At 42.9% G+C, this 16,340-nt stretch overlaps 1 protein-coding gene across 1 annotated transcript; it reads right to left on the reverse strand.

Moving 5' to 3' along the window:
* Positions 1-857: 857 nt before the first annotated feature.
* On the reverse strand, positions 858-1,805 carry LOC120993935 (olfactory receptor 1020-like). The gene has a single exon (XM_040422397.1). The coding sequence runs from the start codon at positions 1,803-1,805 to the stop codon at positions 858-860; it is 948 nt and encodes a 315-aa protein (XP_040278331.1).
* Positions 1,806-16,340: the final 14,535 nt, after the last annotated feature.

Genomic DNA, 16,340 nt, shown 5'->3' on the forward strand with positions numbered 1-16,340 from the left:
ATAGCAGTTGGCTAAATACTGGTTTGCTTGACAACTGTCTCTCCAGACGTCCCTGTAAACATGCATGCTTAGCTCAGCTGAGTATGCATGTTTATTTCAATAAGAAGAGGGAGACAAGCGCCGCTAAACACTTCTGACAACAGTTCATCTTCCAGCACAACGATAGATTAGGCATGTTGAAACCCAGCATCCCCTATCCTCATTCCTTGATGTCTACCATCCGGTGGACAGTCAAAAAGTTTCCATACATATTAGCTTGCCAACATTAACTTTTTCTTAGGCAGTTTCACTGGATCATATAGGCTGGTTTTACATGTATAATATGACCACAACTCATCTTATGGCCACAAGTCCTGTCCCAAGTGCAGGTCTAATTATCAGAACTAACAGCATAATAGGGTTTTTAGTACAGTTAATTACATCTGTGACCAGGCCTGAACTTGCAGATGTGATATAAGGAGAAAAAGCGTTTACATTACCTTTGTGTGAAGCCGGCTTTCAGTATTTCCTTTTACATAGCCTTAAAGGGGTTTTCCAGAAGTTAAAAACGACTTATACTCAGGGGTGGAGGGTCTGACACACAACACCCCTCCTATCAGCTTTTGGAAGAGGCTGCGGCACTTCAGTGATTGTTTTGGCCCCTTCACAGCATACCAAGCACAGCGCCATACATTGTATAATGGCTGTGCTTGGTATTGCGGCCCAAGCCCATTAACTTTACTAGGACTGAGCTTTAAATGTGCAATGTGACCAATGGATGTGACGTCACTGACCTAGGATCGAATGGCCTCACCAAGCAGTCATCCTGAGGATAGGTCATTAATACTGGAGTCTCAGAAAACCTATTTAACCATGATTTAAGCAACATTTGGCTTAAAATACTTATTAAAAATGTTTCTCACTGCTATTTTTACATCTGTATTTCTTAAACTGTAAATGATTGGATTTATTGTGGGAATGACTACTGTGTAGAAGACAGAGGTTATCTTGTCATTCATTAGCAAAGATTCTGATGGAGGTCTGAGATATGTGAGCATGAGAGTGCTGTAGAATACAGAGATACAGGTCAGGTGAGATGTGCAGGTGGAAAGGGCTTTACTTCTTCCTTTTGAGGATTTAATCCCTAGAATAGTTTGCAGAATATTTAAATATGAATACAGAATGGTAGATAGGCAAATGACAGAAGTCAATCCTCCAAAAATCAAAATAATCACCCAGTTCAGAAATGTATCAGAACATGTTAATTTAAAGAGCGGTGGAATATCACAGTAAAAATGGTCAATCACGTTGGTTTTCCAATATTTTAATGAAAAGATAAAACTGATGTGGATTAAAGAGTTCAAAAATCCTGCAAAATATGCACCGGCCACCAAATATCTACATACTGCATTAGACATGATGGTTACATAAAGCAAAGGCTTGCGTATTGCTACCAATCGATCATAGGCCATGGCCGCTAATAAATAACTTTCTGTGGTTGCCGAACCTCCGAATAGTAACAACTGTGTGGCACATCCACCGATAGATATGGATTTAATATTCCGAGGGAAGTTTGCCAGTGTGTTTGGAGTTATTATAGAAGAATAGAAAAGATCAAGCATTGCCAACTGACTGACAAAAAAATACATTGGAGTCTGCAGAGTAGCCCCGAGCTGTATAGTTACAATGATGCCCACATTTCCAATAACAGAGATAATGTAAAATACCAAGAACACTAGGTACAGTATGATCCTTAGGTCATGGTCATCAGTCAGACCTGTGAGGATGAACTCCGTGCTTGCCGTGTGTATACTGCAATTATTCATTTGTGTTGCTGAAAGTAAAATACATTATAATTAATACAAGAAAATAATAAGGTATAATGTAAAAGATAGACCATTAAAGGGGTTGGCCATTTTCTGGTTATTGTTGACCAATGTGTTTGTGAGATGATTATATGGCACTTACTAATATAGCTTTCATTGAAATTCTGCACATTTTCTAGATTTCATAAGGTATTCCCCCTTGATAAAGTATTTTGTGCTGTCCACACAGAGGTCCTGTCCATAAGATAGCCACTGATGAAGGGTCATGTGACCAGGAAAATCACCTCCATGTGATGTGTGCTCCATTCAAACACATTATACCTAAACTTCTATTTGAATGGAGAAGACATCACATGGAGGCGATTTTCTTGGTCACATGACCCTCCATCAGAAGCCATTTTATGGACAGGACCTCTGTGTGGACAGACTTTGTAAACAAGGACCTACCTAATGAAATATATAAAATGGTTAATAAATGTCATTTATTAACCTGAATTACGCCTATATTAGGCGCAATCTGTGACTTTTCCCTGTGCACACCAGGTCTAAAAAAGTGGTTGTGGTGTTGGTGGGGAAGGGCTGGAATTCCCATCTCATTCAATATTTTCTACGCCTGGTTTAGGCGTAGAAAATTGTTTAAATGTAAACCAGCTAGGAAGCTGGCTTACATTTAGAAGCAGTTCTAGATCGGCACCTCTACATAACTTCGCCGATCCACCACCGGCGCAGGGCCTTATTAAGACCGGCGTCTAAAACACCAGTTTTAATAAATGACCCCTATTACTAAGTGCCATATAGTCAACTCACAAACACATTGGTCAACAGTACCCAGAAAGTGGCCAACCCCTTTAAGGTAATGTTTATATAGTAACATAATTTGTAAGGCTAAAAAAGACATCTGTCCATCTAGTTCAGCCTGTTATCCTCTTGATCCAGAGGAAGGCAAAAAAAACTCTGTAAGGTAGAAGCCAATTTTCCGGATTTTAGGGGGAAAAAAAAATTCCTTTCAGACTCCAATCAGGTAGTCAGAATAACTGTCTGGATCAACAACCTCTCCAGTAATCTAATAACTATAATCTGTAATATTATTACACTCCAGAAATACATCCAGGCCCCTCTTGAACTCGTTTAGTCAGTTCACCATCACCACTAGTGATGGACGAACATCTGCCGGGATGGTTCGCGAACGCACTCACGATCAAATGTTCGCGAACCGCAAGTTCGCGGCGGGTCCCATTCATTTTAATGGCAGGCGAACCTGAAAAACCTTCAGATCATATTTGCAGCCAAGAAATAATTACTAGAAGTGCACAAATAGTCCCACAACATGGACACTGACAAACCAGATGTATTATTCGAATTTGCGATCTCCATTCATAATTTTTCCTAAATGCAAAATATCGGCAATATAATTTTCGCGTACGCGCATGCGCAAATGCACTATACAGTACCCAAATGCATTATAAAGAAAGTATATTGGTATATAACACCCAGCTTCAATCAGTTTTTTGGGGGGCGACTGGTATATCACACCAGTAGAAATTATTTGTTCCAGTAACGCTTGTGCCTCTATATACCTGCAGTATCGCAGCAGAACCGCACACAACTGCCGCATAATACAAATGCACTATAATATACTTTCTAACATTGTACACGGAAGTTAATCTATTAGAATATACATAAAGATAAAATGTAACCTTTAATAATGTTACTATGAGGGTCCATTCACATGTCCGTAAGTGTTTTCCGGATCCGCAAAACACGGACACTGGCAATGTGCATTAGACAATTTGCGGACCGCACATCGCCGGCACTATAATAGAAAATGCCTAATCTTGTCTGCAATTGCGGACAAGAATAGGACATGTTCTATTTTTTTGCGGAAACTGAAGCACGGATGCGGAAGTGCGGATCCGCAAGTGAGGACAGCACATTCCGGACCCATTGAAAATGAATGGGTCTGCACCCGTTCTGAAAAATTGCGGAACGGATGTGGACCTATTTTGCGGACGTGTGAATGGAAAAAATATCCCTCAAAATGAAAATAAATTCAATTATTAAAGTTAAGCAAAAAGCATAGATGTGGTAGGCAATAACAAGTGCTCGGCGGCACTAAATCAGGTGCTCGGCGGCACCAAATCAGAAACCATATGTCCTACCACAATCCGGGGGGTTCCAGTGCACATCCATGAATCCCGGAGGGAAAGCAAAAAACATCTATCCCTAGGCTAGATGATGATGTGGTATTGAAGGACAGGGTGGGCAAAGAACTGTCCCTGATATTGCCCTACAGGGGGGTGCTATTCTGGCCCTGATAGCCTAACCACAGACCACCCGCCCTGATAAGAGCGACCCCATCCAGAACCTTACCCTATATAAAAATGGCCCTAGTAAGCCCCTAGGCCCCTGACTTCCAGGTGATCACTATATAGATCTATGTGTTTTTGACTCATTATAAAAGTATATTATAAGTATATCGCACCCCTCTGTGTATCACACCTATCGATAGCACACCTATACCAGTCTTTAAAAGGACTTTTGTAGCCCTATTAGCTGGCGTTTGGTGTCCCTAACAGCCTGTCCCTGCTCCACACAGCAACCTCTCTCTACACTGGCAAAGCACTGAATGTAAAATGGCGGCCAGATCAGGTTTATTTATAAGGTAGGGGGTATGTCCATGTGCTGAAACGTCTCAATTGTCTGTCCTGTACCACCTGATGGATGTGTCATGGGTCAAAGTTCTTCACAATGTAAAAGAATATGGCGGGCGCAAATATCTCCATATGTTCGGCGAATCGCGAACACGCAAAGTTCACTGCGAAACGACCACCGGGCGAACCGCAAGGCCATCTCTACTCACCACCTCCTCAGGCAGAGAGTTCCATAGTCTCACTGCTCTTACCGTAAAGAATCCTCTTCTATGTTTATGTAGAAACCTACTTTCCTCTAGATGCAGAGGATATCACCTCGTCACAGTCCTGGGGATAAATAGATGATGAAAGAGATCTCTGTACTGACCCCTGTACTGTATATATTTATACATAGTTATTAGATCTCCCCTTAGTCTTTTTTTTTCTAAACTGAATAGCCTAAATAATCTTTCTGGGTACTGTAGTCCTCCCATTCCCATTATTACTGGAACTGTACACAGAACTACATGTGTAGTCTGACTAGTGATTTTTAAAGTGGCAGGACTATCTTCTCATCACGGGCATCTATACCCCCTTTGATGGAACCTATTATTTTATTGGCTTTGGCAGCAGCTGTCTGACACTGGTTTCTACAGTTTAGTTTGCTGTCCACTAAAATTCCTCTTCCATGTCAGTGTTACCCAGTGTTTTACCATTTAGTATGTACTGGTGACTTGTATTATTCCTTCCCATGTGCATAACCTTACATTTGTCAGTGTTAAAGCTCATTTGCTACTTCTCTGCCCAAGCCTCAAATTTATCCAGACCCATCTGTAGCGGTATATTGTCTCCTTCCGTGTTAATTACTTTACACAGTTTAGTGTCATCTGCAAAAATTTATATTTTACTGTACACGCCTTCTACAAGATCATTAATAGTTATTGAAGACAATTGGGCCCAATACTGACAGTGACAAAATCTGAGTGTGTACCGTTAATTAACCACCCCCTGTTTTCTATCACTGTGCCAGTTAAGCCTCATTCACACGTCAGTGTTCGGTCAGTGATTTCCATCAGTGATTTTGAGCCAAAACCAGGTGCAGCTCTAAACACAGAACAGGTGCAGATTTTTCCCTTTTACCTTATGTCTGTGGAGGCTCCAATCCTGGTTTTGACTCACAATCACTGATGGAAATCATTGACCAAAACACTGACGTGTGAATGAGCCTTTATTTACCCACATACAGACATTTTCTCCCAGTCCAAGCATACTCATTTTATCTACTAACCTTTTATGTGGCACAGTGTCAAATGCTTTGGAGAAGTCAAGATATATGAGATCCACTGACTCACCCCGGTCAAGTCTAGAACTTACCTCCTCATAGAAACGGATTAAATTAGTTTGACATGACCGATCCCTCATGAAGCCATGCTGATACTGTGTTATTGGCTTATTTTCATTGAGGTACTCCAAGATAGCATCTCTTACAAAACCTTCAAACAGTTTACCCACAGCAGATGTTAAACTTATCATCCTATAGTTTAGTTTCTTTACCCTTTTTTTGGATATTGGCACCACATTTGCTAAGCGCCAATCCTGTGGAACTCCCCCTATCAATATAGAGTCCTTAAATATCAGAAATAAGGGTCTGTCTATGACATTACTTCTCTTAGGATATGGGGATGTATCTGGTCCTGGTAATTTGTCTATTTTAACCTTTCTAGGACGCCACTACGCTTCTTCCTGGGTTAGACAGGCCACTTTTTTTAACTGGAAATTTACTTTCATCAACAGTTTCACTCAGGGAGTCCCCTGATATGAGCATTTCATGCTCCAATAATCTCCTTTGCCCTGTGCTGGATGACGCAGGGCAAAGGCATTTTATGGAGTCTCAGTGACGTAACTGGCTCTCCATAAAGACTGCTAAGTGGAGGCTTCCGCCAAGCAGTGAACCCGGTTATGTCACCGGCACTAATGGGCAGGCTTTAGCGCTGCCCTGGCCGTTTTACAGTGTAAAGCACTAAAGCACGCCCATTAGAGCCAGTGATGTCACCGGGAACACTGCTAGGTGGAAGTATGTTATAAACAAAAAAGCCCTAGCCCCACGCGATCCAGCGCAGGGCAAGGGGTAAAATTGTGGGTATGTCCGGGTTAAGCTCTGAACCCGAACAACCCCTTTAATAGCTTGCTTTCTACTCATCGCTCTCTGCAACTCCTCCATCATCACTCTGTAAAAGGCCAACAGCTTCAGAGTTATAGCTTTTACCATTTACCGTATTTTTCGCCCTATAAGACGCACCGGCCCATAAGAAGCACCTAGGTTTTAGAGGAGGACAATAAGAACAATAATATTTTGAACCAAAAGGTGTGCTTTTGAACTAATGGTGGTCTGTGGATGACACTGTTATGGAGGGGGATCTGTGGATTACACTGTTACAGGGGGGATCTGTGGATGACACTGCTATGGGGGGGGGATCTGTTGATGACACTGCTATGGGGGGGATCTGTGGATGACACATATATAGCATCTTATGCTATATACACTCACCTAAAGAATTATTAGGAACACCTGTTATATTTCTCATTAATGCAATTATCTAGTCAACCAATCACATGGCAGTTGCTTCAATGCATTTAGGTGTGTGGTCCTGGTCAAGACAATCTCCTGAACTCCAAACTGAATGTCAGAATGGGAAAGAAAGGTGATTTAAGCGTGGCATGGTTGTTGGTGCCAGACGGGCCGGTCTGAGTATTTCACAATCTGCTCAGTTACTGGGATTTTCACACACAACCATTTCTAGGGTTTACAAAGAATGGTGTGAAAAGGGAAAAACATCCAGTATGCGGCAGTCCTGTGGGCAAAAATGCCTTGTGGATGCTAGAGGTCAGAGGAGAATGGGCCGACTGATTCAAGCTGATAGAAGAGCAACGTTGACTGAAATAACCACTCGTTACAACCGAGGTATGCAGCAAAGCATTTGTGAAGCCACAACACGCACAACCTTGAGGCGGATGGGCTACAACAGCAGAAGACCCCACCGGGTACCACTCATCTCCACTACAAATAGGAAAAAGAGGCTACAATTTGCACGAGTTCACCAAAATTGGACTGTTGAAGACTGGAAAAATGTTGCCTGGTCTGATGAGTCTCGATTTCTGTTGAGACATTCAAATGGTAGAGTCCGAATTTGGCGTAAACAGAATGAGAACATGTATACATCATGCCTTGTTACCACTGTGCAGGCTGGTGGTGGTGTAATGGTGTGGGGGATGTTTTCTGGGCACACTTTAGGCCCCTTAGTGCCAATTGGCATCGTTTAAATGCCACGGGCTACCTGAGCATTGTTTCTGACCATGTTCATCCCTTCATGACCACCATGTACCCATCCTCTGATGGCTACTTCCAGCAGGATAATGCACCATGTCACAAAGCTCGAATCATTTCAAATTGGTTTCTTGAACATGACAATGAGTTCACTGTACTAAAATGACCCCCACAGTCACCAGATCTCAACCCAATAGAGCATCTTTGGGATGTGGTGGAACGGGAGCTTCGTGCCCTGGATGTGCATCCCTCAAATCTCCATCAACTGCAAGATGCTATCCTATCAATATGGGCCAACATTTCTAAAGAATGCTATCAGCACCTTGTTGAATCAATGCCACGTAGAATTAAGGCAGTTCTGAAGGCATAAGGGGGTCCAACACCGTATTAGTATAGTGTTCCTAATAATTCTTTAGGTGAGTGTATGTGTCATCCACAGATTCCCTCCCCCCCCCCCATAACAGTGTCATCCACAGATCCCCCCCATAACAGTGTCATCCACAGATTCCCCCCCCCCCCCATAACAGTGTCCCTGTGTAAAATAGTGAATGACCCCCAATACAGGGTGGGGGCCGGCATCTGGTGTTGTAATGGCAGCGGGGCCCCGCTCACTTTAGTATTAATAGGTAACGTATAGGCATGGGCGCTGTTTTAAACTATAGTAATCCTCTGCAGCATAGTGAAATCCATGTAGTACGGTACCCACTTGAAACTCCTGTAGGCAGGCCGGGACGGGCGGTGGCAGCGTAACATCATTTATTACGTCACACGCCTGCTCCTCTCACTTTATGAATGAAGCAGGCAGAGCAGGCGCGTGACGTAGTGAATGACGTTACGCTGCCGCCGCCTGCCTGGCCTGCCTACAGGAGTTTCAAGTGAGTACCGTACTACATGGATTTCACTATGCTGCAGAGGATTACTATAGTTTAAAACAGCGCCCATGCCTACACGTTACCTATTAATACTACAATGAGCGGGGCCCGGTGTAATAGAATACAGTGACTGAACCGGGCCCCATTGCCATTACAACACCAGATGCCCGCCCCACCCCTCCTCCTTCCCTGCTGATACACCGCCGGCCGCGCTGTGCAGCATCGCGGTCGGCGATGTATCAGTGTAAATGGCAGTATTCGCCCCATAAGACGCACTGCCATTTTTCCCCCACTTTTGGTATATAATTGAAGAACATGTTAGGGCTGTGATCGCTAACATCCAACATTCCAGCTGTGGTAAAACTATGACTCAAGATGTACACTTACTTGGCTGTTCTCTGAACTCCATAGAAATGAATGGAGCATGCAGGGAGTCGTAGTTTCACCACAGCTAGAGTGCCGGATGTTAGCCATCACTGTTTTAGGGTTAGTTTTACTCTTTGGCAATAAGTGTCTCGGTCTCCACTTTTGCTGCTTTTATTTGTCTTTTACATATTCTATTTTTCCCTTAGTTTTTTTTAATGCTTCCTTGCTACCCTCTGTTTTAGTGATTTAAATGCTTTCTTTTTATAATTTATTGCTTCCTTTATATTTACCCACATTGTTTGTTTGATTTTGGTTCCTTACCCTTTTATTGCCATAAGGTATGTATCTCTCAAAATTACAGTTTAGGGTGGTTTTAAAAATATCCCATTTTGTGGCTGCATTTTTATTTTTGAGGTCATTGTCCCAGTTAGTGAGGCCAATGGTCTTTCTTAGCTGGTCAAATTTTTTTTATTGAAGTTTGGTATTTTTGTGTCTCCCTGAAGAAACACTCTTTTGAATGACAATTGAAAGGTTATTATTTTATGGTCACTATTTCCCAGGTGTCCCCCAACCTGCACATCTGTTGTTCTGTAAGGTCTCTTGGTTAATACTAAGTCCAGTATGGCCGTCCCTCTAGTCAGGTCCTGAACCAGTTGGGAAAGTAAATTGTCTTTGGTTATTGCCAATAACCTATTTCCTTACAAGATCTACAGGTTTCAGTTTCTCAGTCTATATCTGGAAAGTTCAAGTCCCCCATAATAACGACCTCATTATGATTTGCCGCCTCGTCTATTTACCTTAGTAGTAGATTTTCTGTAGACTCTGTTATATTAGGTGGCTTATAACAAACTCCTATCAGTAGTATATTATTGTTTTTGCCTCCATGTATCTCTACCCACAGTGACTCCTCATGTTCATTTTCCTCACTTATATCTTCTCGGACTGTGGGCTTTAGACAGAACTTTACATAAAGGCAAACCCCTCCCCCTCTCCAGTTTTGACAATCCTTTTTAAAAAGACTGTAACCATGTACGTTAACAGCCCAGTCATAGCTATCATCCAGCCATGTCTCATTTATTCCCACTATGCCATAGTCCTCCTCACACATTACTAATTCCAGTTCACCAGTTTTATTAGTCAAGCTTCTGGCATTAGTATACATACAATTAAGAGGTTTTTCTATATTTTTTTACCCTACACCTTTCCTTAAGAACTGTTCTAGTCCCTCCTTCCATTCCTTCCTCAGTTCCATTACCTCACCCCAGGTCTCTATCTGCACTATCTTCCCCTCCTATAATGTAATTACCCTCCCCCTCTTTCCCTAGTTTAAATACTCCTCCAACCTCCTAGCCATTTTCTTCCCCCAAAACAGCTGCACCTTCCCCATTGAGGTGCAGGCTATCCCTACCATAGAGCCTGTAGCTGACAGAAGTCGGCCCAGGTCTCCAGGAACCCAAACCCCTTCTTCCTACACCAGTTCTTGAGCCACTTGCTAATCTCTCGCTGCCTTTCTGGTGTGGCTTGTGGTACAGATAGTATTTTAGAGAATACTACCTTTGAGGTCCTTGCCCTGAGCTTGCAATCTAAATCCCTAAAATCATTTTCAAGGACCCCCCCCCCCCCCCCCACCTACCTCTATCTTAGTCATTGGTTCAAATGTGTACCATGACTACTGGATCTTTGCCAGCCCCTACCAGTAATCTATCAACCTGATCCAGGATATGTCAAACTGAAGCGCCAGGAAGACAAAACACTGTTCGATAGTCCCCCCTATCTGTACCCCTAATAATTGAGTCTTACACTACCAGCACCTGTGTAGCTGGCCTTACTCTCCCTGTCCCCTGCTTACTGGAGCTGACATTCCCCTAACTGGCAGAGGAAGTATCTTGCTGCAGCAGTGCTTTCCCTGAACTGACATCCCCCTCATCTGCCAACCTTGCAAACATATTTGGGTATGTGAGATCAGGGCTAGCCTCCCTGGCACTCTTCCCTCTACCCCACTTTCTAACTGTTACCTAGCTAGCTACCTCACTTTCTTGATCCTACATACTACCACCTTCCCCTGCATCTACCCCATAGAGTGCCTGCTCAGTGAGCCGCAAATTCTTTTCCAAATTGCCAACGCGTCTCAATGTCGAAATTCGCTCATTTAGATATCGGATGTGCGATTCCAAATGGGCAATATATGGACCCTCAAACGTCTGTTTCAGAAAAGCATACATTTGACAAGATGTACACTGGACTGCCTTGTCAATAATGGAACACATACTAATGGGGATTACAAAAGAAAAGAGAAAGAAAAAAAATACAATAATACAGTGCAATGATAAGCAACAGAATTAGGGCTCATGCACACGAGCATATGTATTTTGCGGTCCCCTAAAGATGACATCCGTGTGACATCTGTATTGCATCCTTTTTTTTTTGCGGGTCCATTGTAACAGTGTCTGTCCTTGTCTGCAAAACGGACAAGAACAGGACATGTGCTAATTTTTTGCGGAACCGATATGCGGACTTGGAATGCACACAGTCATTTACGTTTTTTTTTTTTATTCCATTGAAGTGAATGGTTCTGCATACGAACCTGTAAAAAAAACGGAACGGAAACAGAAAAAAATATGTTTGTGTGCATGAGCCCTTAGTGTAGTCTCTTCCTAAGGTCCCTGAATCTGCAGTCACTTAATCTTCAGTCACACACTTAATACAAACACACACTTGAAATTAAACATGCGAATGCTCTCAAACTCACGTTTTTCAACTGCATGTATAGGTGCTGCTCCCAAACAACTTCAATCCAGACTACCGTTTTATCTCCTCTGGATTCAAAGGACTGAGCTGTTTTTTTAACTTCTCCTAATTAGACCGCCACACCCTGATTACTCACCTGTGCAACACACTAGAGAAAGAAAAAAGAGTAATCACAGTATACTCATATATTGAATGACAATCTTACAAAAATCAAAAATTATTGTTTAAAGGGGTTATGAAACCCCATAAAAAGTTGTAGTGAGGACTGGGAAAGTGTATAAAAGAAAGGAAAAAAACATACAGTACAGACCAAAAGTTTGGACACACCTTCTCATTCAAAGAGTTTTCTTTATTTTCATGACTATGAAGGCATCAAAACTATGAATTAACACATGTGGAATTATATACATAACAAACAAGTGTGAAACAACTGAAAATATGTCATATTCTAGGTTCTTCAAAGTAGCCACCTTTTTCTTTGATTACTGCTTTGCACACTCTTGGCGTTCTCTTGATGAGCTTCAAAAGGAAGTCCCCTGAAATGGTCTTCCAACAGTCTTGAAGGAGTTTCCAGAGATGCTTAGCACTTGTTGGCCGTTTTGCCTTCACTCTGCGGTCCAGCTCACCCCAAACCATCTCGATTGGGTTCAGGTCCAGTGACTGTGGAGGCCAGGTCATCTGGTGCAGCACCCCATCACTCTCCTTCATGGTCAAATAGCCCTTACTTTCAAAGTTTTCCCAATTTTTCGGCTGACTGACTGACCTTCATTTCTTAAAGTAATGATGGCCACTCGTTTTTCTTTACTTAGGGCCCTTTCACACTTGTGTTGTCCGGATCCGGCGTGTACTCCATTTGCCGGAATTACACGCCGGATCCGGAAAAACGCAAGTGAACTGAAAGCATTTGAAGACGGATCCGTCTTCAAAATGCGTTCAGTGTTACTATGGCTGCCAGGACGCTATTAAAGTCCTGGTTGCCATAGTAGTAGTGGGGAGTGGGGGAGCAGTATACTTACAGTCCGTGCGGCTCCCGGGGCGCTCCAGAATGACGTCAGAGCGCCCCATGCGCATGGATGACGTGATCCATGCGACACGTCATCCATGAGCGTGGGGCGCCCTGACGTCACTCTGGAGCGCCTGGGGAGCCGCACGGACGGTAAGTATACTGCTCCCCTGCTCCCCACTACACTTTACCATGGCTGCCAGGACTTTAGCGTCTTGGCAGCCATGGTAACCATTCAGAAAAAGCTAAACGTCGGATCCGGCAATGCGCCGAAACGACGTTTAGCTTAAGGCCGGATCCGGATTAATGCCTTTCAATGGGCATTAATTCCAGATCCGGCCTTGGGCAAGTGTTCAGGATTTTTGGCCGGAGCAAAAAGCGCAGCATGCTGCAGTATTTTCTCCGGCCAAAAAACGTTCCGTTACGGAACTGAAGGCATCCTGATGCATCCTGAACGGATTTCTCTCCATTCACAATGCATGGGGATAATCCTGATCAGGATTCTTCCGGCATAGAGCCCCGACGACGGAACTCTATGCCGGAAGAAAAGAACGCAAGTGTGAAAGGGCCCTTAGCTGCTTTTTTCTTGCCATAATACAAATTCTAACAGTCTATTCAGTAGGACTATCAGCTGTGTATCCACCTGACTTCTCCTCAACGCCACTGATGGTCCCAACCCCATTTATAAGGCAAGAAATCCCACTTATTAAACCTGACAGGGCACACCTGTGAAGTGAAAACCATTTCAGGGGACTACCTCTTGAAGCTCATCAAGAGAATGCCAAGAGTGTGCAAAGCAGTAATCAAGGCAAAAGGTGGCTACTTTGAAGAACCTAGAATATGACATATTTTCAGTTGTTTCACACTTGTTTGTTATGTATATAATTCCACATGTGTTAATTCATAGTTTTGATGCCTTCAGTGTGAATCTACAATTTTCATAGTCATGAAAATAAAGAAAACTCTTTGAATGAGAAGGTGTGTCCAAACTTTTGGTCTGTACTGTACCTATTGCATCCTCTGTTCCAACACCGTTGGAGACCAGAAATATTGGAGCCTTGGCACCCGAATGGAAAGACATTAAATAGGTGAGTTTTCTTTTCCTTTCTTTTAGGCCTCTTTCACACTACTGTTTTTTTTTTTCCGTTTTGCTGGCCATTTTTTGCGTTCCGTATACGGTCCGTATACGGAACCATTCATTTCTATGGTTATGCAAAAAAAACGGAATGTACTCCGTATGCATTTCGTTTCTGTATTTCCGTTTTTCCGTTCCGTTGAAAGATAGAACATGTCCTATTATTGCCCGCAAATCACGTTCCGTGGCTCCATTCAAGTCAATGGGTCCGCAAAAAAAACAGAACACATACGGAAATGCTTCCGTATGTCTTCCGTATCCATTCCGTTTTTGCGGAACCATCTATTGAAAATGTTATGCCCAGCCCAATTTTTTCTATGTAATTACTGTATACTGTATATGCCATACAGAAAAACGGAACGGAAACGGAAACACAACGGAAACAAACAAACGGAACAACGGATCCGTGAAAAACGGACCGCAAAACACTGAAATAGCCATACGGTAGTGTGAAAGAGGCCTTATACTGTATATTTTCCCCAAATTCACTAAAAATATCTTTGGGGTTGGATAACGTCTTTAATACTGCTACTCTTTATCTTGGCTAAAAGGTAGATCAGCGAAGGATATGACAGTTCTATAGAGGGCAGGACGTTCTGTTCAGCAAAATGCAAAACACACACGGGCGGTATCCGTGTTTTGGGATCCGCAATTTGCAGAAAGCAAAAATGGCAACGGCCGTGTGCATGAGCCCTTAGTCTACATTTACTTGAACGTGAAAAAATGGCCATGTAATGGCCTTTACATGGCCATTTTTAGAACTAATTGAAGATATTCACTTGGCTGAGAATAGCTAGGGAATTGCGGCTAAGGAGTATCAGACGTCGAAAATAGGACATCCTATTTTTGGCTATTTTCACAGCCAGACAGACCCCTTTTAAATCAGTGGGACTGTTTTTAACTGCTGTTTACAAAGTACTACACCTGTCTAACAGCAGTTAAAAACAGGAATGCTAGGGGAAAAAATTGCCTTCATGGGTTTAAAAAAAATAAAAATTAAATTAAACCACTTGCATGCACGAGGACGTTCGCTCCTCACTGGATGCAGCCGGACCTGCTCTCCCAGTGTGATGATGTCCCCACACTGGGAGAGTCAGGTCCTGCAGCCTCCAGTGAAGAGTGAGATTCCTCAAGCATTCAAGTTGATGAGGTGAGTATTTTTTTTTACAACAAGAAGAATGGGGCCCAAATGGGGGCATTCTTTATCATGGGAGTCACTAATGGGGGCATTCTTTATACTGGAGGCCACTAATAGGGGTATTAATAATACTGTGAGGCAGTAAAGGAGTAACTATGGATGGCCATTTGATGTGGGGCATTATATATAATGAGGGCACTGTAAGGATTGAGATACAAAAACCCAATTGAATTCATCTGTTTTTAATGGCCAGTTTTAACATCTTTGACATCACTCAAACCAGTTGCAGACTCCTGCTCCACTTTAAGACAGTACAGCAAGCCCAACACAGTCCAGAGTCAGTGTACAGGCAGTTTTTCTCACCTATCTGGATCTCTGGGACATCACTTTGCTTAGTGGCACAATTCCCACCAGCACCACTCACTGCAAGGCCAACTGCAGGAGTGCTTTAGATAGTGTCTCTCTGCTCTAGTACAGTCTCTATCTACAGCTATTACTTCTGCCTCACGGTGCACTTAAAGTGCACATATAGCAATATGCAGATTAATATACAGTGCAATTTCACAACATGGTACTGGCAAGTGCCAAGCAAATACAGTTCAGGGTAGGGGGCAGCACTGATAGTCTGTATCAGTTTTAACCCTCTTACATTGTGCACAGCTTAATGAGCACAGCCCTTGGCATTCTCAACTTCGTCTTTTGGGCACCCTTCTGTGGCAACTGTCATTGGACAGCAGAAGGTGCTTTTCACTGTAAATATATAGAATTGCAGAATGGTGGACCTATAAGTTGATAAAAATTACTTACCCACAGTGTGGGACAGACCCACCTTGTTCCACCTATATAGCGGGTATGGACCTTACATCAATCAGGGGCACACACCTTCCTGGCCCCAGACTTTCCCCTATGGCTGGTGAAATGGTTTCCAACTTTCCATTCATACTCTACTATCTGGTGTTCTTATCATCTGGAGTTGCTTGCTGTTTGTTTTGCAGCATTGGTCATTTCACTTAGCAAACAATTTGCTAACTCAGCCCTTTTATTACAGAGGCAGCTGACATAGTTGGGCAGCATCTTGAAGATTCCTAGCCTATTCTACCAATGTGACTTTCACTTTTGTGTACTTTTGTTATGGCCATTTAATCAGGGGGTTGTATGATAATAACAATGTCCTCTTCTCTAGGCCTTCCTAATTAGCTGATCCTTGGAGTCTGGCCTTCTCAACTATGCCAGGTGTAAGGTGGTCAGACTTTATGAATATTGACTGGTCCTTGACCTGGGGCCTCACCAGAGGATGGCACAGTGGCACAGACTAAAT

This window comes from Bufo bufo, chromosome 3, assembly GCF_905171765.1.
Source record: "Bufo bufo chromosome 3, aBufBuf1.1, whole genome shotgun sequence".
Classification (NCBI taxonomy): Eukaryota; Metazoa; Chordata; class Amphibia; order Anura; family Bufonidae; genus Bufo; species Bufo bufo.